Below are 24,717 nucleotides of genomic sequence, written 5' to 3' on the forward strand. Positions count from 1 at the left end.
ACTGTATTAACTAATTAATAAGAATTATCTAATTAATAATACACTATAAGTATCACTTAAAGAATTGCAGAAATTTCATTAATTGCCAGAGAAAGGTCCATACTGAGATACAGCACAAGTGAGAATGAAATCAATGTTACTAAAATGTCTCTTTAGAAAAGAAAACAAAAGACACTCCCCCTTCCTGAAGAAATGCAGTTGTCAAACACCTGGAAACTCTTCAACTCTAGCAAACACTTTAAGTCTGTCTCTGAATCACCGGTGTTCTGCTATTGGTTGGAGAAACTGAACTTACAGCTTCTCTAGTGCTTTTTAAAATATGACGTCTTTTTTTTTGGTAATAGCTCAGACACACTGAGATGTCCTTACCTGGAGGCTTGCAGAGGTTTGCTCTAGGGTTGGCTGACCCTGAGCCATAAACATCTGTGGCATTTGTGATATGTCCAGACTGGTGCAGCAAACTGTGCTCATTAAGTCAAGCCAACTACCAACCAATTAACTTAAGCTAGAAACCAACCAACCAACCCTACCCACCAGAAAAACATCTTCAGGGGGTGGGGAACTACCCTACCTCCCCTTACTAGTGACCACAGTGATTCGCACTGAATTGCACTGGCACACGCTTTCTCTCTGCTAAAGTGAACAGGAACAACCATTCATCATGTATCATGTGCAGAAATCATGTTACTTCATCAGGTAAAGCTGGGTAGATCTAAGCCCTGAGAAGACCCAGGGAAAGAATCCAACCTCTGGGCTAGACTGCAAAAAAATGTCACTGGAAAAGACTTAAGAGAGTGGTGTTGGCTTCTTGTACTCTACTCTGGAGACATCATTACTGAAATGACTTGCAATGTGTGCATCATGTGAGAAATACATGCAGCTTAATCTATGTGGATTATCCAGGAATAAATTAAAACAGCATTCAATGGCAGTCTCATGATACCCATATGAGGAAATTATATCTGATAGCAGACAGCTGTTTAAACTCAAGGAGGGGGGAAAAGGGAGAAGGATTGCTTGGAAATTAAAATTAGGCTCAAAATAATACACCACTTTTTAAAATGAAGGTAACTACCTTGTAAATCAGTTTAACAGGAGATGCGCTAGATTTTCAGGGATCTGAGATTCAAAAGCAAGACTAGATACCTTTCCCAGACCTATGCATAGCCCAGACAGAGGGTATGGATTTGCTGCAGAGGTTTTAGTGTAAGTTACCATGAAGTCAGTTTATGTGATCAAAGCTCTCCTCTGGACTTTAAAATCTGTAACTTTATAAGGAAAAAAAAAATAAATTATCAACTTTGAAGCAGATCATATTATGCCATTATGACCTTTATCTGTAAAAGCCCTCCATGTTCCTTGAAAAAAATCACTGGTCAGCATGACGAAGTACATGAAATAAACATACTTGACTTGCTCTTCCCCAGCTCTGTGTGATAATATTCTAGTTTGACTGAGCTTTTCAAAGAGGCCCAAGGGGTTTAAGTATCCCACTTCTGCTGGATCTGAGAGTCACATGGAGTCTTAGTGCCTTAGTTTCCTCAGGAGTCCATAGCTTACTTAAGTTCCAGCTTACTTTCCCTTGCTAGGGAGGGACTCACTACTGTTACAGGAAAAGATGGTGTGAAATTCCTGTGGTACATTCTCACTCTGGGTGAGGAGCCAGAAGGGACTGTAATGGTGAATAACTGTCCATTTTCAATACTTGAAGAGTTTAAATTTTAGTCTGTCATTGCTTGTGTAAGAATATATTTGTACATGTATGTGTGCATGTGTATATGCATATCTATAAATGATGTATCTGTGTTAGGAACGTTCTTCTTTCTGCTGCAGTCATCTATCTTAATTCTGAATTTGTCTCTCTGTTTCTTAGTTAAGGAAAAACCAGCATGGCTTTTCCTATCCAGAAACCAGTCTTTGAGGAAGAGAAACACAGAACATTTTCTCGAAGCCACCCAGTGCCTGCAAAATGGTATTATAAACCACAACATTACAGGTAAAATCAGATTGGGCTTTCTAATTTCTCTCAAGTTTGTCTTAGACTTCATATTCACCAAGAACAGAATGCACACCACTTTGCCTGAGACACTATCTAGCCTCCATTTATTGGGGGGAGAAATAGGAACTTTCAGAACATGGTTTGACCTATTTGAACTGACAGGCACTGGGAAGAGATTAATTGATCTCCCTGGTGCAACCTTTTTTTCACTGAATCTAGGCACACTACTTCAGAGCTGGACTTCTACATAGTATGTATCTAAACTGAGGCGAAATGAAGCCAGAGTAGGTGTTCCCCTATGATTAATGACTGTATTTTCTCAACATGAATATGGGGAAGTGATTCAGACAAGAATTAAATAATATGAAGTGTCAAAATGTACTGGCTGAAGAGTGTGCTAGTGTATTAGCTAGTCTGGGGGCACAGAGCTCTGTAACAAAGCACTTAACAGCCTAAGTCACCAGACAACCATGTTATCTCAAATTACTCACCACTCTAATGTTTATCTACACTGATGCTGTACTTGGTCCTTGGAGCTAGTATGGAAATCTGAATTTATCTACTGAAGTTCACAGAGCCTCAAAGATGCCTGGGAACAAATGTTACCCCTGACTAAATATCCTTTGATAGTACAGTGGTGGCACAGATAATGAATTCTAGGGTGAAAGGTGATTTGCGAGGAGATGCCAATTGCATCTGTTTGCCCTGGAGAGGGGCAATCAGTGTCACTTGGTTTGCAAGTTACATATCTTCTTTTTGTCTGATTACCTTTCTGAAGTTCAATTGTCTATAATAATGTCACTTACACAGCAAGTGGGAAAGTTTCCTTATTATTTGAAAGACTAGAAGTGGAGGAGAAAAAAAAGTTAACTTTTCTCCATTGATGTTGGGTTGCAGATAAAAAATACTTCTTTTTAAGGCAAGTAGAAAAAGTAACTGAAAAACTGAAACTTATTTCTTGTATTATCTGTGTGCACATATCTTTCTATTTTTAGGAATTTCTGTGAGTGTTTATCAACAACTTGTCTATTTTTCTGAGGGGAATTCCATCTGGGTGAAAGGAGCTGCAAATATGTCTGACGTATCTGACCTAATGCTCTTCTATGCTGGCTGGGGGAATATTACGTCCATCTCAGTAGACTGGCTTTACCAGAGGATATTCTTTGTCATGAATGAAAAGGTAGTGCTCTAGGGCTTAATTAATTTCTTATTTAATTTGAACCATTACTGTGATTTATTTTACATTAGAAAATCTGATTTATATATGGATATGCATGCACAAAATATAATTATAGAAATAGATTTTTTACTTTAATAATATTCACATATTTCAAGTTTTAAAAAAGAAGAAGCGGTTGAATATCAGGTAATATTTAAAGCAAAGAGTCTATATGGAATTCTGTGTCCTTGTTTTGGGTTGTTTGTTGGTTTTTTTTTTTCCTTAGGATGTAAAAAGCTTTTGTTTTAACTGCTTTGGTTTTGAGACTGATTTGACACCCACCTCATAACAAATATAAGAGACTTTGTTTCTGTTACTTGTTTCTCCATCTAACCTGTCCAGTTACTATTCTGCTTCAGGAAGGTGGTCAGATAACTGGTTAGTGGTTATAATGCCCTTCTTAATTGGCAAACGATGCTCAAGAGAGAGGGTGTTTCATGCTAGTGGTGACAGCTTAGATTACAACTGTTTGAACTTGAAGTAAAAATGGAGATGGCAACCCTGCACTTGATTCAAAACATCAATTACGCAAATGGTCAGACTTTGCATGTACCTCTGTAGTCCTCCAGTGAACAAAGGACTAGAAAATTGCCCTAAATGCTTAGTGGGGGATTTTTTTCTTTTCCAATCCTCTTGCCATGTCTGAGTTTTCACTTACTGCTCAAGGAACAAGAAGCAGGAAAAGCAGCAATGAAAAAAAGATACAAATGAGCTGTAGATGAACAGGCTGATGGAAGGGATTTCTGAATCCACTGCAGGTGAGAGAATTCCCAGGGTATTGCTCCCAGGATAAGATATTGCTCCCTTCCCTGCCAGATCATTTCAAAGAACAGTTTGCCTACACCCCTCCAAATTGGGCTTTTCCTTCCAGCTTAGAGGTAGAAAGTCAAGAGGAGGGTGGCTGACAGACAGCTCTTTCAGGGTAAGCTGTCATGGATGTATTTGTAATTGTGTACAAGTGTTATACTCTGGTGACTGACAACTCAGAAGCCCAGAAGGACCTAGGATTGTGAGAGAGGTGTTTCATTGTCTGGTTCCCCTGAAGGGATCTCAGGTCAGTTTGCCTGCTCATTAGCAAACACCCTGTGAACGCTTCACTAGTTTTGATCCTCATTCCCCAGATACATGTCTGCCATTTGGAGAATTGCACAGCAGCTGAAGACATCACTCCTCTTTATGTGACATCCCCTAGGAAGGTTATAGCTGATCCCTATAATGGGTAAGTGCCCTTCTTGGTGTCAAAGGTGCTATAAAGCTGCTCTCTAATTTTCTTCACTTCATTAGTCATCTAGGTTCTTGTTTCAAACTTTTGCTTTACCAAAACAGTACAATTGGCAACAAATAACAAACTAAGAAACAACTGGAACATGAGTGACAACATGCAGCATTGTTTTCTTCAAATTCTTTCCTATGGTATTAGCACAGGAGATAAAGTATTTCCAATGCAGAAATTAGATTTTCAGACATTCAGTGCTTTCATGAATATGAAGCTCTATGCATTTTAAATGTCCATGTTTAACACTTGAGGTATTATGGAAGAATATTTTCCAATAATCTGTCAGCCAAATCCCCAGAAGGCAAAATGAGATGTGCTTAATTCTCCCAGGATGTATATTAATAGCGCCAAAACCATTTTCCTAAAGACAGGCACATCTCTGAGCTGTTAAAATATTTGTGACTCATCTACAGCGTTCTTGCACTGTAGTTATTTGGGTCTATTTTGCTCTGTGACCAGCTATCTTTTCTGTCTCCTGGAGGATGGCATATACAGAGCAAACCTTCAACTCTGTCCTGGCACAGCCTCCACAGCTTCACCGGTAGTGAAATCCAGTGCTCTGAGAGACTTCATGATCAACTTCCAATCTAAGAGACTTATTATCTTCAACAAAACAGAACAGACCTTTGTGTCAGGTTTTCTTGATGGTTCAGAATTTCACACACTGCGATCACACGTGCCACTTCATGACGTGGAGAGCTTTGTTTATGAGGATAACACATTTACTGTCACAGATGGCTGGGCAGTTTTCCATGAGGAAGTCTCTCCACTGGGGAGTTCTAGCTTCAATGAGTACATTGTGGATTGCAATTTGGCATATCCAGAGTACTTTGGCTTTGACAACTTGGTTTTCTATGGGGCATCAACTCAGCCTTTTCCTTCACCAACTCCTCCTCGGCTTGTCACGGCACTATTTGGACTGGACCAAGCTGTGATCTGCTGGAGACCACCTGAATACACTATTGGAACCAGTAAGTTCAGTTGCTTCTTTCTGATAGTCCACTCCTTTCATTTCTGGAGAAAAAAATTCCTGGTTTTCCTTTTCCTCGTGCTGGGCTTTGGTGACTTCAATAGCTGATCCTGCTGGAAGATGTGGAATTACCTCAGTTTGAAAACTTTAACCTAAAATTTGCCAGTAAAATAGCTAAGTTAACTGGCTAAATTAATACAAGTTTATATTGGTAACTCATTTGTCATCTGCAAGATCAATTAAGGAAGACTCCATCTTAAGTATGGTATGGTGTAGCAGTAATGGTCACTGATATCACACAGAAAATGCATGCCAGAGAGGTAATGACTTCTGATCAGTGACTGTGCTATGGTGTCTACCCTCTCTGCATGTGTCTTTAATCAGCAGAAAATGACCTGGTAGGGGAAAATCTTGGTTCTTCCAACTTCATTCTTCATGAGGATTGAACCACTATTCTTGGTTTGTCCCAGATCTAGAGAGTATAAATTTTTAATTTATCCCTTTCCTAATTACTCTCATACTGGAATTTTTGAAATGAGCCTCCAATATACAGTTTTCTCAAATAATGTGTATCATTTGTTAGAGCCATCTACTCTGTAATAACATGATTGCTTGCATCTCACAGGTCCGTCTGCTTGGCAGAACTGGACCTATGATGTGAAAGTGTCATCTCAGCATCCACCTGAGGAGGAATGGGTTTTCTCAAACATTAGTGACACCAGGTTTACAGTGAAGGAGCTGACCAGCTTCACGGCATATGAAGTATTAGTCAGAGCTGTGTCTCCTGCTGGTGAAGGGCCATGGTCAGAGACATTTAGAGGCACAACTTTAGAAGAAGGTGAGAATTGCTTTGTCACCCAGGAGAAATGAAGAACAACTTATGCATAAAACTTTCCACTTGTTGAGGCCCAGAGTTTGGGCAAAGAGTGCAAAATGAGAGGCACAAAAAGAACTGTCTTAGAAACATTAAAGAATATAGAACAAATAAATTTGCTTTTAGTTAAAGTAGTAAGGTTCTCAAACTACATTAATGGTATTGTATATTATGTATTTATTATTATTATTACTTATTTACCTTTTTCTAATGCAAATTCACTTTCAAACACATTATTTGATACACTATCAAATGAACAGGTATTAGACGTGTTATTCCTTTCCTCTGTTCTATGATGAAGTGGTTTAAACACTGCCTTGGGGGTTAATGACAGTTTAGGGGAAAGGGCAGGCTTACTAAAGGCTGAAAATCCTTGATTTGGGCATAGATAATGGGGGAAATGGATGTTTGCACAATGTCTGAAATTTGTATATCTTTGGAGTGTTTTTTGAAACCTAGTTTCCCCATAATAACCTCTGTCTGAGGGGAAAATAGATTTCAGCTTAAGGCACTGGTCTGGCACTTGAGATTAGGGGTGACTTTTACCTGACTTCAGTAAGGCCAGGTCCAAACCCATAATGGTTTTTAAGCATCTGATACGGTTCCAAATGGTTTTATTGTTCTGAACCTAAACTCACCCTGAATCTCTAGGTTTCTCAAATTCAGATATTTTCATGCCTTTCATCTTTATCCATTATTCCTTAAGGTAGACGCAGTTTCAACTATGCTTCTGTAACTTTCCAGTAACAGAAACGCCTTCTATTGAAATACCGATATTGTACAACAATTGTTTGTTGGTGTGCACAACTGCAGTTTTCTTTCTTTATCAGCTGAAGAAGAACCGTATATGTTGGCAGTGGGGGCTGAAGGGCTCTGGAAGCAGCGGTTGGATAGCTATGGGCCAGGAGAACTCCTCTATCCTCATATAAGAAATATTTCAGGTAAACACTAAACAAACAGCATGCTGCTGCTACAGACTTATCGGCATTTATTAGCTCTCCATAAATTTCATCAGCAGAACTGAAAGACAGGAGCTTTCATTGCAGCAGTCTGACTTGAATGCAGTGCAATGAAGCAGCTTCTTCACTGAGCCAAGCCTTTGTGTCCATCCTTTCTTCTACTTTATGGGTCAAATTAATCCTTAGTGAAAGCCTACTGACATCACCACGATTACAGCAGAGCCAAAATCAACTCTTTGAACTAAATATTTCCACCTCTAGCATCCCAATATATATATCATAAATTTATAATCATCAGGGTTATTTATGTACTATGTATGTTACATTGTATCTATCTGCATGTTAACTGAGCCTAACTGTTCATTTGTATTTATTTTTTTAAAAAATGAAGTGCCTGGCTACTGTTTATTATTTTTTTCTTTTTTTAAAAAAAGGTTTTTTACTTACGTGTTTGTGAAATGCTTAATATCTTCCCTTTTTTCTTCAAGACCTCGACTGGTATAATGACACTCTTTATTGGATTAATTCCATGGGGGAAGTTCAGACCTGGTCACTGAACAAAAGAGAGGCTACCACCAGGAATACTTATGTATCTGATGTCAGAAATGCCAGAATATTGGCTTTTGATTGGTTAGGTCAATGCTTGTACTGGGCTGGCAAAGCAAATACGGTAGGTATAATTGCACTTCATAAAAGGAAAAAAAACCCATAAAGTCAACAAGAAAGACTGTAAATCAGTATTTGGGAAGATAATACCTACTTCTTGCAACTTGAGATGCATTTGGACCTTTTACTATTATAGTGTAGAATGAAGAGGTCTTTCTTCCCTTGGGTGAATTTCCCAGACTTGCACAAAAGTTTGGGGTAAAATGTTCACTAATATTTACTAATGCAGGATGCTGAATTCCAGGTGCAAAACAGGCGAATCAATCATACTATTAACAGCTTTGTTGGATTCAATATTGCAAAAATAAGTGAAGATAGTGAAAATGGAGGCTGCCAAGTTGATCTCAGCTAAGAAGTAGATGGACTTTATTTTAATCAAATTTGACACAATTTGTTTACACAGAGATTTTCAAGATTGGCCTCTGTACTGTACTATTTTGCAGAACACTGCAGATAAAAAAATAATTACAATTGCACTTTGTACACTTTCATATCAGGAACACTGACGTGAATTATTTAAAAGGTATCTGACTTCAAAATTGCAGTGCTAATTTATGCAGTGCTGTCAAATTATGCCTTTCATTTCTTGTAAGTGCAAAGTCAGAAGCTGTTTTAAAAACTGGAGCTGGGAGGCCAGATTTCACCCTGCCTTGCACCCTCATTTACACTTGTGAATAGTGAATATAAAGTGGGTGAGAAACTCTTGTCAGACAGAAGGCTGCCAAACTGGGAAAGCCAAGAGGAAGAGCTATTTCAGCTTTTTCTTTTGTTACTTTCTGGCAAACATTATCTAATAATTTTGCCTTATTCTTCATACTTATACTCTGAATGCAAAAGGTTTAGACTTTTAAAGCCTAAGGCTTGCATAAGCTTCTGGTAAACAGCTGTGGAAAAGTCATTTATGTATACTCAGTTGATCATGGCTGATGATTTAGGTGTGATATTAAAAGCAATTTGTTTCTCCCTAGATCTACAGAAAATCACTGCTCAGAGGCCATATAGATATTGTGGCTCATGTTCTGTTTCTAGTGAAGGATCTAGTAGTGGATTCAGTAAATGGCTATTTGTACTGGGCCACGATGTATTCAGTGGAGAGCGCAAGACTGAATGGAGAGGAGTATCTTATGTTACAAGAGCAGCTACAGTTTTCTGGTAAACAGGTGACTAACTTTTTCCTTTGTTTTTTTTGGGGGGAGGGGTTGGGGGGAGGGAGAGAGGACACAGGGGTGTATTTTAGTGGTTAGATCTCTTGAATATAGTCTGCATTCACGTTGTAAATATCAGCGTGTTATGACCAGAAGAAGAATGTGCCTTTCTTGCAATACTGTCGTATCATTTTTAGGACAGTGTAAGAATTGAATCATGTAATAGCTGTACCAAAACTTTGGCCCATAGTTCTAAAATCAGACCCTTGCAATAAAATGTGACATTAAAGATGTCCTTATTGTTGTAAGGCTGCTTCCCACATGTGAAAGGTATTTGCTTTTCCCAAATGACTTAAGTCTACTGGTCAGTTCTGGCTTTCCCATCAGAATACAGAGCCAGAGTTCCACAGCATCCTGCCTCCTTTCAGATGTTCCCCAGCTTGCAGGTCCTGGCAGGGCCAGTTCTGGGGCTAGACACTTGCCAGAGACACTGGAGTTGCACTTCAGGCTGTAGAGGTGCTGCTGCAGAGACAGACTTTGCCTGTGCTGATGAGAGAGGGGGAACAGCAGCTGAAGCCATACCTGTGCTCAGTGCAGCTGTCCCCTTCCATAGCCTGTCACAGCTTGTTGCTGCTGCTGCAGCAGTGCTGGTGAGGGTGCCAAATCTGCCACTGACAGTCCCCATCCTGCCTGATCCTGTCCATCATGCAGTGGAGACAACAGTGCTTTGGGGTTCTTTGAGACTTTCCATCCCCAACTCATTCTTAACCTTTCCTTCTCCCTCTTTTCTTCTTCCCCTGCCGCAGTTAGCCGTAGGCCTGGGCCCATCTTGGCTCCTCTTTCTTTGCTTTATGCTGCTGGGGAGCTCCAGAAGGCTGAGAAGAGTCTGCTACACAGCAGAGCATCTCCTCAGGGAGAAGGGAAGAGGGCTTCTTACAGAAGCAAGTGAAGACTGGGGATGGTATAGGGGGAGAAAAGCTATGGGAGATTGTTTTTTTAGCTGTATTAAGGTGGATAATGGGTCCCTTGCAAAGGTAGGCTGGTAGAGGAGAAATAGAGATATCATTCCTACTATAGCTCACTGAAGTCCCTGCAATATGTGGGAGCCCAGTAACTCTCCTTCCCTATCTGGAGACTTTCTGATATGCTCTGAGGTCCTCACAGCCAACCTCTGCATCTCTGCTGACCTCTTCCATGCCTTTATTCTCCATTTCCCCCACTCTGATGTTCCATGGGGCTCTTCAGGCCCTGGTTCACAGCTGGGTCCTCATGGATCATTGTTGCCTTCCCCAAATCTATCCTGCCTCTGTCACCATGTGGAATCTGCCCTGCCAATGACTTGTCCTCATTCTTGCTAGGTGGGATTCAGTGTGGCCTGTGCAGTGGCGGAACTCTGAGACTGAATATTAACCTCATGAAAAGAATTGCCAGGGTCTCAGCAGCTGCGTATGTGTCCTTCTTTCTTTCCCTTTTTTCCTATCCTTCATTTTCTTCCTTTCCTTCTTGTCTTTTCTTTCCTGCCTCCCTCCTCTCTCACTCTCCTTGTTTATCTTGGAGAAAAGTGACGGATGACCCAATTCCCTGACTAGAGAACTCCATACTAAGACAGTAGGGACTGAAGGACTCCGGGAGTCAGCGTGATTGGGACTGCACACCAGGCAAACCTTTGAACCTTTTCTAGGCTGTGTCCTGAGCAAGTCATGCTGAGTGACCATCCCATCTATTGCACTGCTTTTAATTCTATGGAGTCGCTCTCAAAGAAAAGCTGAACGCCTCTCAGCTCAGACCACAGCCTGTGTGGGGTTTCACCCTCTTCCAGGCACTGGAGCAAGGCACAGGTTGATTGTCACAGGAAAGGCAATTCGGATATAATATCTGCTGCATCAGATTTCTTTAAAACAGCTTTTGCTAAAGAAGCCTTTGTTTTTATCCAATCTGTTGTACAATTTATGCTCTCATCTTACCTGAAGCCAGGTTCTTTAAAGTTTAGAAAAGAGTTTTAATAAAGATCTATGTTTCTTGGCTACCTTTGTGTCATTCCCAAGAACATTTCAATCTCTTTTTCCAAAGGAAAGGAGGATGATGTTTCTCTGATTATAAAAAAACCCAAACCTGGTTTAGTCTCTGAAAGGCAATTAACATTTGGAAAGGTCATCTGATATCACAGGTGTCTGTTACATTCATTAGGATTTGGGAAGGAGAGGGAAAGCTGGTTCTGGTGTGGCACCTGCAATACTTGTAGGCTTAAATGCAGAAGAACTGAAGAACATTCGTCACACGTAGCGAGAAAAGTCTGTGCTGCAAAGGGCCACTGTATCTTCCAGTACAAGCCTCACACCTTTCTTCAGAAGCTGGCTGGTGTGGACTGTCTTCATGGGAAGGTACATGCTGTCCAAGCTCAGTGGCACATTTACACTTACCATGTATCTTCTGGGTGATCTGTTGCAAAGGACTGACAACTTGAGGTTTATTCTAAGCAGCAAACGTCACCTTCCTTGCCCTTCTTTTTTGATTCACTACCTGTTTCTCTGAATCACCTCATGCTAACCTCAAATTTCTTGTTCTTGTTTTCAAGAACCTTGGCAGCAATAAAACTGCTTGTCTGCTCCTGTCATTTTCTTTTTTTTTCTGCACCTTTCTCTATGTCAGTGATACCAGCCTTCAACCATCCACTTATTCACACCTCCTACAAGCAAACATCTCCTGCTTCTCTGCTGCCCTTAATCTATGCACTGACTTCCTGAACTCAGCCTCCTGCTGTGAAGCATACAGGGAAAAAGCCAAGTAAAAATGTCTAGATTGAGAAGTGACCAGTTATTGCAGGCAGTAAAATAAAACACAAAATAAACCCATCAAACAAAAAAGGGCAGTTTAACATTCTTTTATGATGGAATTATTAATCTGGTCATTATTGTCCCATATAAAGATGCAAATATATGTTTGCACAAGTACTAACATGTACCTTCCTTACTCAATGGAGTCCTTTATCCTGAAAAGAGTACCTCTTACCTCAATATTAAATCACAGATGTAATAGTTAATTGTTATTATCCAACAGTTAGAGAATGTTGTCTACATAACTGGTTCTTACTGGTATTTTCTAGCTGTTTTTCTAATTAGGAATTGCTGTTCAGCTGGTCAGTAACAGGATCGTCTGCAGTATATAGTTGTATCTCCTCTTAGCCTGAAATCTGAGTGATAACAATCAAAGAGACTACTATAGGAGATGACAGGTTTCCTAAAGAAAGAAAATAAATATGAAGGCAGAGCTTTGAAAGTCCAATTTCTTTGGCAGGAGCTAGATCCTTTTATGTCAATTATTTTATTTTCCAATCAGTTGTTTAGCTTAGCTGGTGCATATTGGCATAGCTTGATTGCTTTTGGCAGAGCTATTCTGAATTTTCCAGCTTTGGATGTGTCACAGGATTTCCAAAGCACTTAGTAAGTCATTTACACTGTACAATATACCTGGGTCAAAAGAAATTTATAGGGGAGCAGCAAAGCTTGTTATTTGCAGGAGGGGCCATGAACCTCTAGGTGTGGTCTCTTAATATTTCTAGTCAAGGAGTATTTCAAGTAGCTAAATTTATATTGCATCTTATCATATTAACTTACATTGCATGATCACAACTATAGTCATGTCCACAGTCTAATACTTCATGAAATGGAAAATGTTTGTCTGGTTTTTAAGCATTACAGAAGGGAGGTGTTATAGTACTGCCTAACTCCTGAAAATGAATAGTACAAATATTTCTTCATCTTTTATTAATGGGGATACAGGGATCAGGCGAAAGAAGATGGCCATGTCTATGGGAAAATATAATAGTTACAGAAAAAAACAAACGTGGAGCAAGGAAAGAACCATAGAATCACAGAATGGTTTGGTTTGAAAAGGACCTTAAGATCATCTAGTTCCAACCCCCCTGCCATGAGCACCACACCACACACTAAACCATGTTGCCCAAGGCTCTGTCCAACCTGTCTTTGAACACCGCCAGGGATGGAGCATTCACAACTTCCTTGGGCAACCCATTCCAGTGCCTCACCACCCTCATTGTAAAGAGCTTCTTCCTTATATCTAACCTAAGCTTCCCCTGTTTAAGTTTGAAATCTACCAAGCAAGGTAGATTCAGGAAGATGTCATTTGGTGCTGGGAGGGAGAATAGGTAAATGGGATAAAAAATAACATGGTTGACTAAATATGAACACAGGCACATGCATACTGTGAGATATTTTTAACAGTAAAACCTACAGGAGCAATCATTTAAACCTTGATTTCTGACATGCAATGTCAACAGAAATATGTCAAGAATATCATTACATAAGGACCAACAGACAACTAAGTGATATGGCATTTGCTTTCCTGTCATCATCTTCTGCAGTTTATTAACGAAGAGCTAAAAAAACCAAAAAAAACAAGGCTGCTCCACTTACATCCATAATGGAAATTTTAAGCTTATAATAGAATAGCCACAACTAATGTTTGAATAAGAAGTTTGAGAGCTGCTGGAAATCGTGTTCAGAGAAGCCCCTAACAATTTGTAAGCTGTGCTAATGACATGACATAGACTGAACTTGACAACATTTAACAGACTAATTGGTGGAAGTAAATTCTTTGTTATTCACAGAACAGATTATTAGATATCTGATTTCTATTATTGCTGCATATGGTATTGAATCTGTTGTTTACTGCAAAGGCAAGAAAACCCTATTTTGGATATTAGATCCTGTTAAAAATAAACAGAAAGCCTTGCACCATGCTACTCATGATGCCATCTAGGCAAGTTATGCCTAAGGGCTTTTACCTCAGAAGTGAAGATGTGTTCAAGTTGCCATTTGGACTTTCTGTTTTCTTAGGTGGTTGGTTTAACTTTGGATCTCACCTATGGTCTTCTTTACTGGCTTGTGCAAGATAGCCTATGCCTAAACCTATACAGAGTTTCTCTTCGCAAAGAAGGGTAAGTGAATGCATAGCATGTCCTGGTATTTTCTAGGAATTGTGATACTCTTTAAAAACAAATTTTGTCCAGTGCCGGATACACTAGTTACTAATCTAACAATAAACAGAAAGAAGAGCTAGTGATCACAGCTAGCTGACGGCAAACTACATGTTGAGATGGTTGTTAACACAGTTTTACAGTGAGAGGAACATAGTATGGAAATGCAACTGAACTGAGGTCATGCTCATGAATTTTTAGACTTAGCTTTAGGAAATAATCACCATTTGTTGTCTATTTTGTCTTAGCATTACAATACCTGACAGTTTTCAAGTGCCTAGAGCTGTAACTTGTTGATCTTGCATGAAGCTTAGGACTTGAACTGATACCACTTTCTCACCTGAGCAATCAGTATACAGCAGGCTTTCCTTTTAATCATCCTGAGCATGAAATGGCTGTATTATTCCTGAAAGGCAAAGATTAAAAAACAAAACCAAACCAAACAGTGTTTATGGGTCAGCTTGAATATATACTAAGACCTTGAGAAAAATAGTACATTTGTTCTGGAAAGTGCCTTTTTTTTTTTTTTTAAGCATCAGATTAAACTCCTTGAACTTAACAGTATCTTTAATTATTTGTTCTCATAATGTTGCAGGCTGGCTTTGTGTGGAATCAGATGAATTTTGTGACTGATTTTAGACTTGCTATGGTTAATGGTAAACATTTAAAGAATCAAAATATGTTGATATGTCTTAGCCAGAACATGCAGCTCCATTGTGAACCAATTGGCAGCCATAAATCATTGTCTCTGGCATACCAGAATAGAGACATTAGAAGTGATCCATCCTAATTGACCTGATGGTGTGTCAAAGCTTTTCCAAATTTGTTTGGATGACATGTGTCTAAGCTGAAAGACATTTCTGAGATGGCAAAATGATGCCTCTTACAGCATATTTAATATCTTACCCAGACAATAATTGGGAGAAAAAAGAGGCCTGTAAATTTTAATATAGAAGTAACAAGACAGAATAAATCACTAGTGATCACCACAGTGAAGGAAAAATGTTAAGAATTTAATAAAGAGCGGAAGTTCATTGAGGAAACTAACAAGGTCAAATTAATCTGGGGACCTGCTTTAATGAAGTAAAATGAACCTCATGCTGTGAAGTAGACTGCACTGTTTCAGTGAAATTGTTGAGAGAAGGTGGGTTGATTTTTCAAAATACTCAATTTTTTACATCCATGCATCAGAATATTAAACCATTTCATAACTGCTTTAATGAAATCAAAGGAATGAAGGCTTTTTTGCAGGTGTTCCTGCCATGTGCCATTCTGAAAAGTGTTCTTCTTTAGAGAACTTAAAGAAAACTTTTTGAATTGTTTTCCTGCCTCCTACATGCAAGAATTTGAATGATGAGAAACTTACTGATGTGTCAAACATTGCATAAATCTTGTTCTCTCTACATATGTGGTTTCAGTTTGCTAGTTTCATACATGTTTTCACAGTTGTGGTAATGCCATCATCACGGAATTTGCAGCATGGAGTACTTCAGAAATATCTCAGGGTGCGCTCGAATACTACAGTGGTCGTCTGTTCTGGATTAATAGTCTTCATTTCATTACAACTCAGGAGGTCAATCAGAGCCTTAGCATTCCCTTCTCACAACCAGCAGAGTTTGCAACCTTTACCCTTGTTCACACATCACTTAAACCTTTGCCAGGTACGTTATTTTCTTTATCTAAACCCCTCAATAAAGGTACTCACTATCAGCCTATAATTCTTCATTCTTGAAATTCTTTAGTCATTTGACAAAAGGTAAGAACAACAGCAACTTACTAACAAATATATCAGGCTATACTTGGATAGTGTGTAATTATAAAAGTTTATGGGTATGGCTAAAAAGGATACATGGTGTTGTTACTCATTGTTTCTATCTGATGAATGATAACTTACAGGATTTTCAATAGTACTTTAAAGTTTTAAGTCAGGTTTGAAAATTTTACCTATTGCTCATATTCTTCGGATTATTATTATTATTTCTTCCTCTCTTCACGGACAGGAAATTTTTCTTTTACACCAAAAGTGATTCCAGATTCAGTGCCAGAGTCTTCATTCAGGATTAAAGGAAATTCTTCAAGTTTCCACATCATTTGGAGTCCCACAAATGTGGAATGGGGAACTGTCTTTTACTGTGTGGGATCAAAAGCTCTACAAGTAAGGATATTCATACTATGTATTATTAATAAGGAGGGATTCCTCCTTATTATCTACATGTATTACTGCATCTACTTGCTGATGTACCTATTTTTAAACAGAAATAGTTTGTTTCTTCCCCAGCATTTGCAAATCGGTCAAGCAACCAAACTAAACTGTAAATACAGAGCAAGCTGTCCTGTTTCTCTGTCACGGAGGCCAGGACAGGAGGAACACTGGCTTAGCAGTAGCTCTGGGCTAGCTACTGGGGTGTGAAATGCTAGGCGAGGACCTCCCAGTGCACAAAGATGTGTGAGAAAGCCTTTCACAGTAACTCAGTGACAGAAATGTTCTCAGAGCTGCCAGCGGGACAGCCTTTGCCTGAATGTGAAATCTAGCCTTCATCCACACTTAATTTTAGCACATTTGGCAAGCTTTACTTTAAATTTGAAGGGCAGATTACTAGCAGATTGCTACACATTGCTACAGTGCTACAGAGGTTGGTGAAACAACGTTCACAGGAAGAGCAGCTCTGTCTTGATTTAGTTGACCAGCTTGGTGAGGGGAATTTTAGAAAACTTAAAGCATTTCTGAGATGGAAAAAAAATTGTTTTATTTTATGCTGTTTTATTTCATTCACAGTTTTCTGAGAGTGAATGGTGTCTCCACCCCCATAACCTGACAGTGCCATTCTACCGAGTTGATTGGCTGGAACCATTTACACTCTTTGATTTTACTGTCACTCCGTATACATACTGGGGCAAGGCACCAACAACATCTGTATCCCTTCGAGCCCCTGAAGGAGGTACTAGAATTTTAAATCCCATTCCTCCTTTGTTATGGGTACTGGAACCAGGTCTATGTCAGCAAGTGAAACCCTGGAGAGGAACGAGCAGCTTTCAGGGCTAGTCAGCTGCAGGCAAAGTTGCAAGGACATGTTCCTGAGTATCTTTGGTAATTATCTATTACACACATAAATGCACACAATTGCAGTAATAGAATTTGGAACAGAAAGCACATGACAATATATCTACCACGTGCTTATGACTATGAACAAGAAAGAGAAATTAAGATCTATTACAATGGCAATCAAAGGCTGCTAGTAACATCTCAACCACTTATTACATTTTTAATAAATGTTATGCACTTTCAACTTTTTACTTCAATAAATGAGTAAAAAGTTCTCATGCAGGTCAAAGTTAAGTCATATAAAATATAGAGTTGAGTGAGTGACTGAAGCACTGAGGAAGCTTATGAGCTGCAGCAGATTTTAAAGTGGATAGCAGAGGGGATAGAGTACACTCTACGTTGTGAAAATTCTTGCAGCTCCATTGTTACCTACAGGAGTCAGCTAAATAGATGTCTCCAATCTGAGTGCAGGAGTGCATTTGTCTCTGTTTATGCAGCTCTTCTTTTTGCGAAGCAAGTTAAAATCAGATACCTACACATCAGTGAAAAACAGAAAGGAATTACCATAAAGTTTTAGATACTCTTTTGTAATTTACACCTTACTAATTGCTATCTTTTTCAGTCAGCACTGAGGTTGCAAAGCTCAGGCTCAAAACTAAAAGAGTTCATTACGAGCTAGAGTTTGTGTTTTAATAGGAGTACTTTGCTCTGTGTTTTTTATCTTTACTTTTTTTGTACAGTTCCTTCAGCCCCTACAAACCCTAGGATATATGTGTTGCAAAATAACCTACATGAAAGTAGTGACACAGTCTCTGTGGAGTTCAGGTGGGACAGACCTGAAATGGAAAATGGAGTATTATTGCAGTTCAGGGTTTACTATCAACTCTGGAATCAGAGTGACACTGCTAACACTTTCACAGAGTGGAACATGAGCAACGTTAAACCCACCCTGACGCTCTTTTCCCTCACGAATGTGCTTCCCAGCCTTACAGTAAGGTTTCAGGTATGAAAAATTACTCATCTTACCTCATGCTAAATGGTAGATGTTATCAGTGCAGCCTGATGTGTTTGCCTAGGAGATGTTATTGGGCTTGGGGCAAGACTTTGTGGTTTCTGCTTATGGAACTGCTGATTCACTGGCTCACCCTTGGATACGCAGCTTAACCTTTCTTAGTATTGTATTATTCCCCAAATAAGGTGAAAAATAATACTCCAGCATTATACAGGTTTGGTGAAGCCCAAAAGAAACTTTTCTAGAGGTCTCCTAATGTCACTGCTAAAAGCTGGAAGTTAAACAAGATTTGACTGAGCTCGTGGAGGTTGACAGGCCATTAAAACAGAGTCACAGATCAAGAGAAGTTCCACTGCTGGAAAAATGCAAGGACTCACATATTGCATAAAAAGAGATTTCCATATTAAAATTTGTCCAGACTACATGATTTCATTGTGATAAGAAGTTTGGAACACACAGAATGTGTGCTTGAAAGGCAAGTTAAAAGCATGACGGCATGTAATAGATCAGGTACTGATGGAGGAGAGCACCATGTTGGTTGCAGCATCAACCAACACAGCCTGAGGAAGGAGAAAAGACTGTCTGGTGTCCTTCAAGCTCTAATTGATGACAGATGCAGCATGAATTGTCACACCCTTGACCACCGCTTAAAATTCTCTTCATAGCCACGGACCAACCCTGAATGTGACCTTTGAAATGACCAACACAGCCTTAGGTCAGAGTACATGCATATATGCTCCTAACTGAGCAGCTAGGGCACCTGGTTCCATTTCTGCCATTAACTCTGACTCTTCAGGCTCTTGAATGCAATCATGTAAGCTGCTGCTTAACATACGTGTAACAATTTTCTGTCCCACAGGTGCAAGCCTTCACCTCTGCGGGTCCAGGACCTTTGTCTGATATAGCAGAGAGGAATTCGTCAGGTATGGATGACTTGGATGCTATCTCATTGTTTATGTGTAATAGCTGGTAAAATCAATGCTACAGGAATTTGGTATTCTGATAAATAGCCTCTGACACTGTGTGTGACATGTTTTCCACCTTACAGTAGACACCACAGAGGGAATAGTTACAGCTTCTGATATGAAATGATTAACATATTTCTTATCAGTAGACTAAATTTCAGGAATTTCAAGCCTTTCCTCAAATCTATGCTAAATTAACTTTTCTAGGCAACCCCAGGGTAGCGTGGAACAGTAGGTTTTGATCTGTAATCTGCATACTGCTAGACATCAGAGAATATTTCTAATTGGGCAGTCAAAGGTAATCAGGGGAGTTAGAGATCTACTAGGGATCATAGGCTATTTCTAGTTGGACTGCTAAGGTAATTAAGTGAGCAGATCTGTTTTTACTAGACTTAAATTTGTCAGGTAAGTATTCAAAATGCCACAAAAAAATCTTGAGAGTTTGCATGTGATGACAAGAAGGCATCCCATTATTTTGTTTATTTGCTGTGGCATACGGGCAAATATAATTTGTTCAGGGCCATTATTTATTTTTATCTTGTACTTGTTTTCCTTGCGAATGACTGCTGTTGTCTAAAATGTTTTTTGTAAATCCTGCTGTGCCCTTTTCATTTCAGATCTTTTCCCTGTCCCATCTCTTATAACTGTTTCTGCCAACAAGTTGTGTCTTACTGACATAGACAATAATCATACCATATGGGAACTTTCAGCAAAGATAAATGTAAAGGACATCTGTTACACTGCTAATGATGATAAAGCGTACTATATTGCAGAAGATTCTATTTTTCTTCTGAATACACAGACTGCTTCAAAGTTTCAGGTATTCCTTTGTTCATTCCCTTTCTTGAGACAATCTCAGAAAATACGTGGCCATTATTGTCATTATTTTGGGGCTAATTATGGTTTTGAAGAAGTCACAGCTGCATGTTTGAAACAGAAAAAAAGCAGCATGATAAACAAAATACAGTAGGGAAACAGAACTGCAAAGACACAGTTTTCTTAATAACAGTTTGTATGAGATGTAATATGAAAGAGATTAGCTGGATAATTTTTCTTTCTAGCAGTATAATATAATATAATTTGATTTTTTTTCTCATCCGTAGCTATCAGAATAGGCCAGAATATGACATTGGTAAAGTTGTCCTATTAAACATGTATGGTTTACTGGCATCTGCTTTGTTCATAAAATATTTCAACACACATTTATCTTAAAATTCACACTATTAGTACAAGAAATTTATTTTTTGTATAAAACGTAATTTAATTTAATTTTATTTTAATTTCAAGAATATGGAAGAACATGGAAACAACAATTGATATTTGTCAAATAATAGTTTTCATTTGTGTGAAAATACTGTAATTTTCATTCCGTGTCATCTTTTTATACTTTGACTTCTACTTGCCAAGTAGAAGTTTTTTCAGAAACAAATGTAATTTCATCATGTCCCAGCATCAGGTGGAAAAATTCTGCTCTGAAGCAGTTTTAGTAATGTTTTTATTTTTTTCTTAAGTTTTTCAAAGATGCATATCTTCACAATGCCACAGCCATCACAGTTGACTGGATTGCAAGACATCTATTTGTTGCCCTGAAGACACCATGGAGTGAAAATCAAATATTTTTTATTGATCTTGAGCTCAAGATAAAATCTCTAAAAGCCTTGAACATACAGTTGGGTAGAAGTAATTCAACTGTATCATCTCTGTTGTCATATCCTTTCTTAAGGTAAGGCATATATTACTAGTAACGTTTTAAAGCATATTTTTAACATGATTTTCATGAAGTCATCAACCGTTAAGGACCAAAAGGGACTTTTCTAGTATATCAGCCTTTTACACTGTGTAAATCTCAGAAATCTGTGGATGCAGTTCTACTTTTATACTGCTAGTTGAGCTTGGCCATACCTAATTTCACAAAGATGTGTATATTTAAGTAAAGATTTCAAATTACATTTAAGTTCTTCTATTTAAGTGATGCAAATAGAAGTCAGCACCAGACAACAATTTTTTACAGTAGCCATTTTATCCAGAATAGTCAGTTATTGTGACCTTCCATTAAAAAATATCCTTTAAACACCTAGAATCACTCTGCAAGTGTGCTGCTGTAGTTACCTTGTTTTAAATGTTCAGGAGGTTTGTGGCTGTAGTCACTAGCAGGACTGCATTTAGGGCAGATTGTTCAGATTGAAGTTTTTCTACTGTAAGCAATGCATTTTATTTGATAGCCGCTTGTACTGGATGGAAGAGCTTGATTATGGCAGCCGCATGTTTTATTACGATATTCTGAATAACACCATGCACCACGTTTTGGGATACGTATCGGTAGAAGAACAGATGAGGAACTCCTGCACCTGTAACGTGGCAGAAGCAGAGCTAGGAAGACCTATGAGTATAGATGTGTCTGACTCCAAGAATCCACAACTGCTCTTTATCAGAGGAAGAGATGAAATATGGGCCTCAGATGTGGATGGTTGCCACTGCTGGAGAGTTACCAAAATACCAGGTTTTCAAGGTCTGAGTGCTCTGTTATGTTTCTAGGTAGTTTGTGATTCTTGCTGTCTCTTACATCAAACAATGTTCATTTCAGCAAAGTAGTATTCATGAAGCAATTTTTGTAAAATTGTTTTATTTATAGGCAAGATGGACAAAATGTTTGTGTTCTGTGTTTCCAGTTGTGTACCCTGTTGATACAAACTAACAGAAAGAGTAGTGTGAGGATATTTACTGGTGCAAGTGTACATTCTAATAAGATGTAAATTAAATGGAGCTGGTATAGCCTCAAGTGTTACTAGTCAAGAGATGTCACTTATAGCATTAACACATTTTGCTAAAGTTTCCTATTAGATACATCTATTACAGTTTATTTCAATAACAAGATACTATACCATCATAAGTTATATGTGAAAGTGGTATTGCAGACTTCAGTATGTGGGGAGGATGGTTCCGGCATGCCTTGTATGACAACTATCTATGTTGCAATTCTTGCAGTGATAACGCTTAATTTTGGTTGCTCGGTTTTCAGCTCAATTCAGGAGGAGTGCTAGTAAAGCTGTTCTGTTACCAGACGAGATGTCTTAATTGTTCCTGGGAGATGGCAGAGCACTGTGGGTTTCATCTTGGAAAAACAATTAAGGTTTCTATAGACAACTCTTGTGTTTGTTAACTGAATTGCGATTCTCTTGTTTATGGATAATAAAAAGCCTTCAAATCTACACTTGTAAACTGAAATAACAAAGTGTCTCAGCTTCATGAGACCTCTTGGAAAATATCAGAAATCTGTTTTCCAGGGGAGGTCTTTGAAGATATGGTATGACCAAGATACCCATATTGACTCCCTGTGAATACAAGCACTCAGCTGCTCTTGTAAAATTGCCTGCCCAAGGTCTATTCTGAAGCTTAACTGTATGATATTTTCCTACAGGTAAGAAAATTGGCAGCTTGACTGTAGATAAGAAATTTGTATACTGGAGCTCTGAAACAAAGGAGTACACTGAAATTTGGCTAGCAAATAAAGAAAGAACAGGACATTTTCTTCAGAAGAGAGCAAATCATGAGCTCAAAATCTTAGCCTACAGTTCAGCGGTGCAACTTTATCCAGGTAGAGGGGATTTGGATTGTTTTGTAAATGGAACAAATTCATTTCAGAGCATGTATTTGACTTGCAGATCATGATGTATGTATTTATGTGAAGTATGCTTTGTGGATTCAGGAACCTTCTAGAGGGAAACAGTTCACCACGCACATTTTTAAAAGGATTAATATAAGGACTGGCATCGTGTTGATTTACATGGAAGGCCATGATGGTGAATATTTCCCATGTTTCAAAGGCTCATGATATTAACTCCAACCATGCCTATTTTCAAAGTTGTGTCAGACCTGTCGACTTAGAAAAGGTGCACATTACAGGAAAGAAAAAGAGCAAATGTGTCCACAAAGTGCTGTAGCAAGAGTTTGATAATGACCCCTATTATGACACAGATTTCTGGTTTTGCTCACAAGTATACAGTGCTGTAAAAATGTCTGCTCTTCCAAAGACAAAGAGATAAGAGCTCTGTTTATTGAAATGATTTGTAAAGAAGTACCTGAGAGGCAATTACAGCTTACATTACAGTAGACTTCTCTTAGAACTAATATTCTAAACAAACAATCGTAGAATGACAATGAAAGAAAAAAAAATTAGTTTTAATAGAAAGTTAGGATTTGTGGTGCCTATAAGGGTTATCTTTTTAAATGCAGAGGCTTAGAGCATGCCAGATACTAGCAAGATAAATATATTCAAAATAATTCTTCTTTAATTTCAGTTTGGCATAAAAAACTGAAAAATATACAAGACAGTATTTTAACAGGATGGACATCTTTGGAATAAAAGAATTTCACATTGTTTTGGGCAGCCAGTAGAAATACTCCTGCTTGCAGCTGCTCTGACCCGTGCCCTGGCTATCCTTACCAGCACTTTGGGCAAGTTTGTTCTCATGAGGTCTGTGTACGCTTGGCATTGGTGCAGGAGCCTGGTTTGGACCTGGTACAGAATGTACCAATCCCTATCCCCAGGGATAGGGTTTCCTGCAAGAGCCCCAGGCTTAGCTGGTACTGAAAGGGAAGAACTGAATTTCAGTCCAAAGGGATTATTTATACCCAGAGACCTTCACAGAGCTCTTCATATTTACATTGACCAATTAAAACATATTTGGAGGAATACGCAGCCTTGGCATTTGAGAGGGGAGGGCAATGCACAGAATTATTCACACAAGTTTAAGATAAAAGTAAATGAGTGTACTAAAATAAGAAAAAAATATTTTCTTCTCCTTCTCAATACTGAAAGCAAATGATGTATATGTGAAAAACTGATGTTTGCAAAGACCAGCTGGGTTGACTGACATGCTTTTTACTGCCTTAGTGATGTGAGCAAGGAGTACCGCTAGAGTTCCTTTTCATTCTAACCTACTTAATTGCCATCCAGAGATGTAATGTCAGCTGATCATTTAACACGTCAGAAGTACTCAGTGAAAATTATTGTCCTGTCACAGATTCTGTGAAAGAATGATTTCTCTTCAGGGTTAGGAGGAAAGGGACTAAATTGAAGGATTGACGTGAGGGGGACTGAATTGAAGGGGACTGTAGTGAAGGATTTTCTTGTCAGGGTAAACACGTTTCTATGGAACTGCCTGACAAAAACTTTAACCCTGAAAAATGACTCAACTCTTTATTCCATCTGGGATTTTCCCCATGGGAATTTTACTACTCTAGGTAACTATAAAATTGACAAAGATTCAACCTTGCATTCATTTCTGTTAAACAGATTTTTTTATTCTTCTTTCCTCACATGCACAAACCTGACTTTGGTAGGAATGGTGGGGTTGTTCATGTAGGGAGAAAAGATCTCGTCAATGAGGTCAGTTGTTCTGGCCTAAGGGCAAACATTTGTCCTTGTACCATCTTCCCTATGCATGCCTTTAATGTTTTCCTTTTCAGCAGCAACAGCACTTAATACCTATTTTTAATTTATTTTTAAAAGTACATCAATTGATGAGGGGTTTTCTTTTGTTATTTTTTGTTTACTGTCAGAAAGTAGTTTTCGATTGTTTTCTCCCTGTAG

At 38.7% G+C, this 24,717-nt stretch overlaps 1 protein-coding gene across 1 annotated transcript in view; it reads left to right on the forward strand.

The window, feature by feature from the left end:
• The window catches only part of ROS1 (ROS proto-oncogene 1 , receptor tyrosine kinase), a 70,038-nt gene that overhangs the window by 10,986 nt on the left and 34,335 nt on the right, over positions 1–24,717 (forward strand). Inside the window, exons 10-27 of the mRNA XM_010017518.1 lie at positions 1,874–1,996; positions 2,995–3,179; positions 4,340–4,437; positions 4,954–5,465; positions 6,090–6,302; positions 7,169–7,279; positions 7,786–7,967; positions 8,932–9,123; positions 13,965–14,065; positions 15,551–15,765; positions 16,105–16,259; positions 16,881–17,043; positions 17,888–18,150; positions 19,019–19,082; positions 19,742–19,944; positions 20,636–20,847; positions 21,347–21,633; positions 22,543–22,719. Of these exons, the coding sequence (XP_010015820.1) occupies positions 1,874–1,996; positions 2,995–3,179; positions 4,340–4,437; positions 4,954–5,465; positions 6,090–6,302; positions 7,169–7,279; positions 7,786–7,967; positions 8,932–9,123; positions 13,965–14,065; positions 15,551–15,765; positions 16,105–16,259; positions 16,881–17,043; positions 17,888–18,150; positions 19,019–19,082; positions 19,742–19,944; positions 20,636–20,847; positions 21,347–21,633; positions 22,543–22,719 (3,456 nt within the window). The remainder of the gene's footprint in view (positions 1–1,873; positions 1,997–2,994; positions 3,180–4,339; positions 4,438–4,953; positions 5,466–6,089; positions 6,303–7,168; positions 7,280–7,785; positions 7,968–8,931; positions 9,124–13,964; positions 14,066–15,550; positions 15,766–16,104; positions 16,260–16,880; positions 17,044–17,887; positions 18,151–19,018; positions 19,083–19,741; positions 19,945–20,635; positions 20,848–21,346; positions 21,634–22,542; positions 22,720–24,717) is intronic.

Source organism: Nestor notabilis, unplaced genomic scaffold (genome assembly GCF_000696875.1).
Source record: "Nestor notabilis isolate BGI_N333 unplaced genomic scaffold, ASM69687v1 scaffold9660, whole genome shotgun sequence".
In the NCBI taxonomy this organism is placed as follows: Eukaryota; Metazoa; Chordata; class Aves; order Psittaciformes; family Psittacidae; genus Nestor; species Nestor notabilis.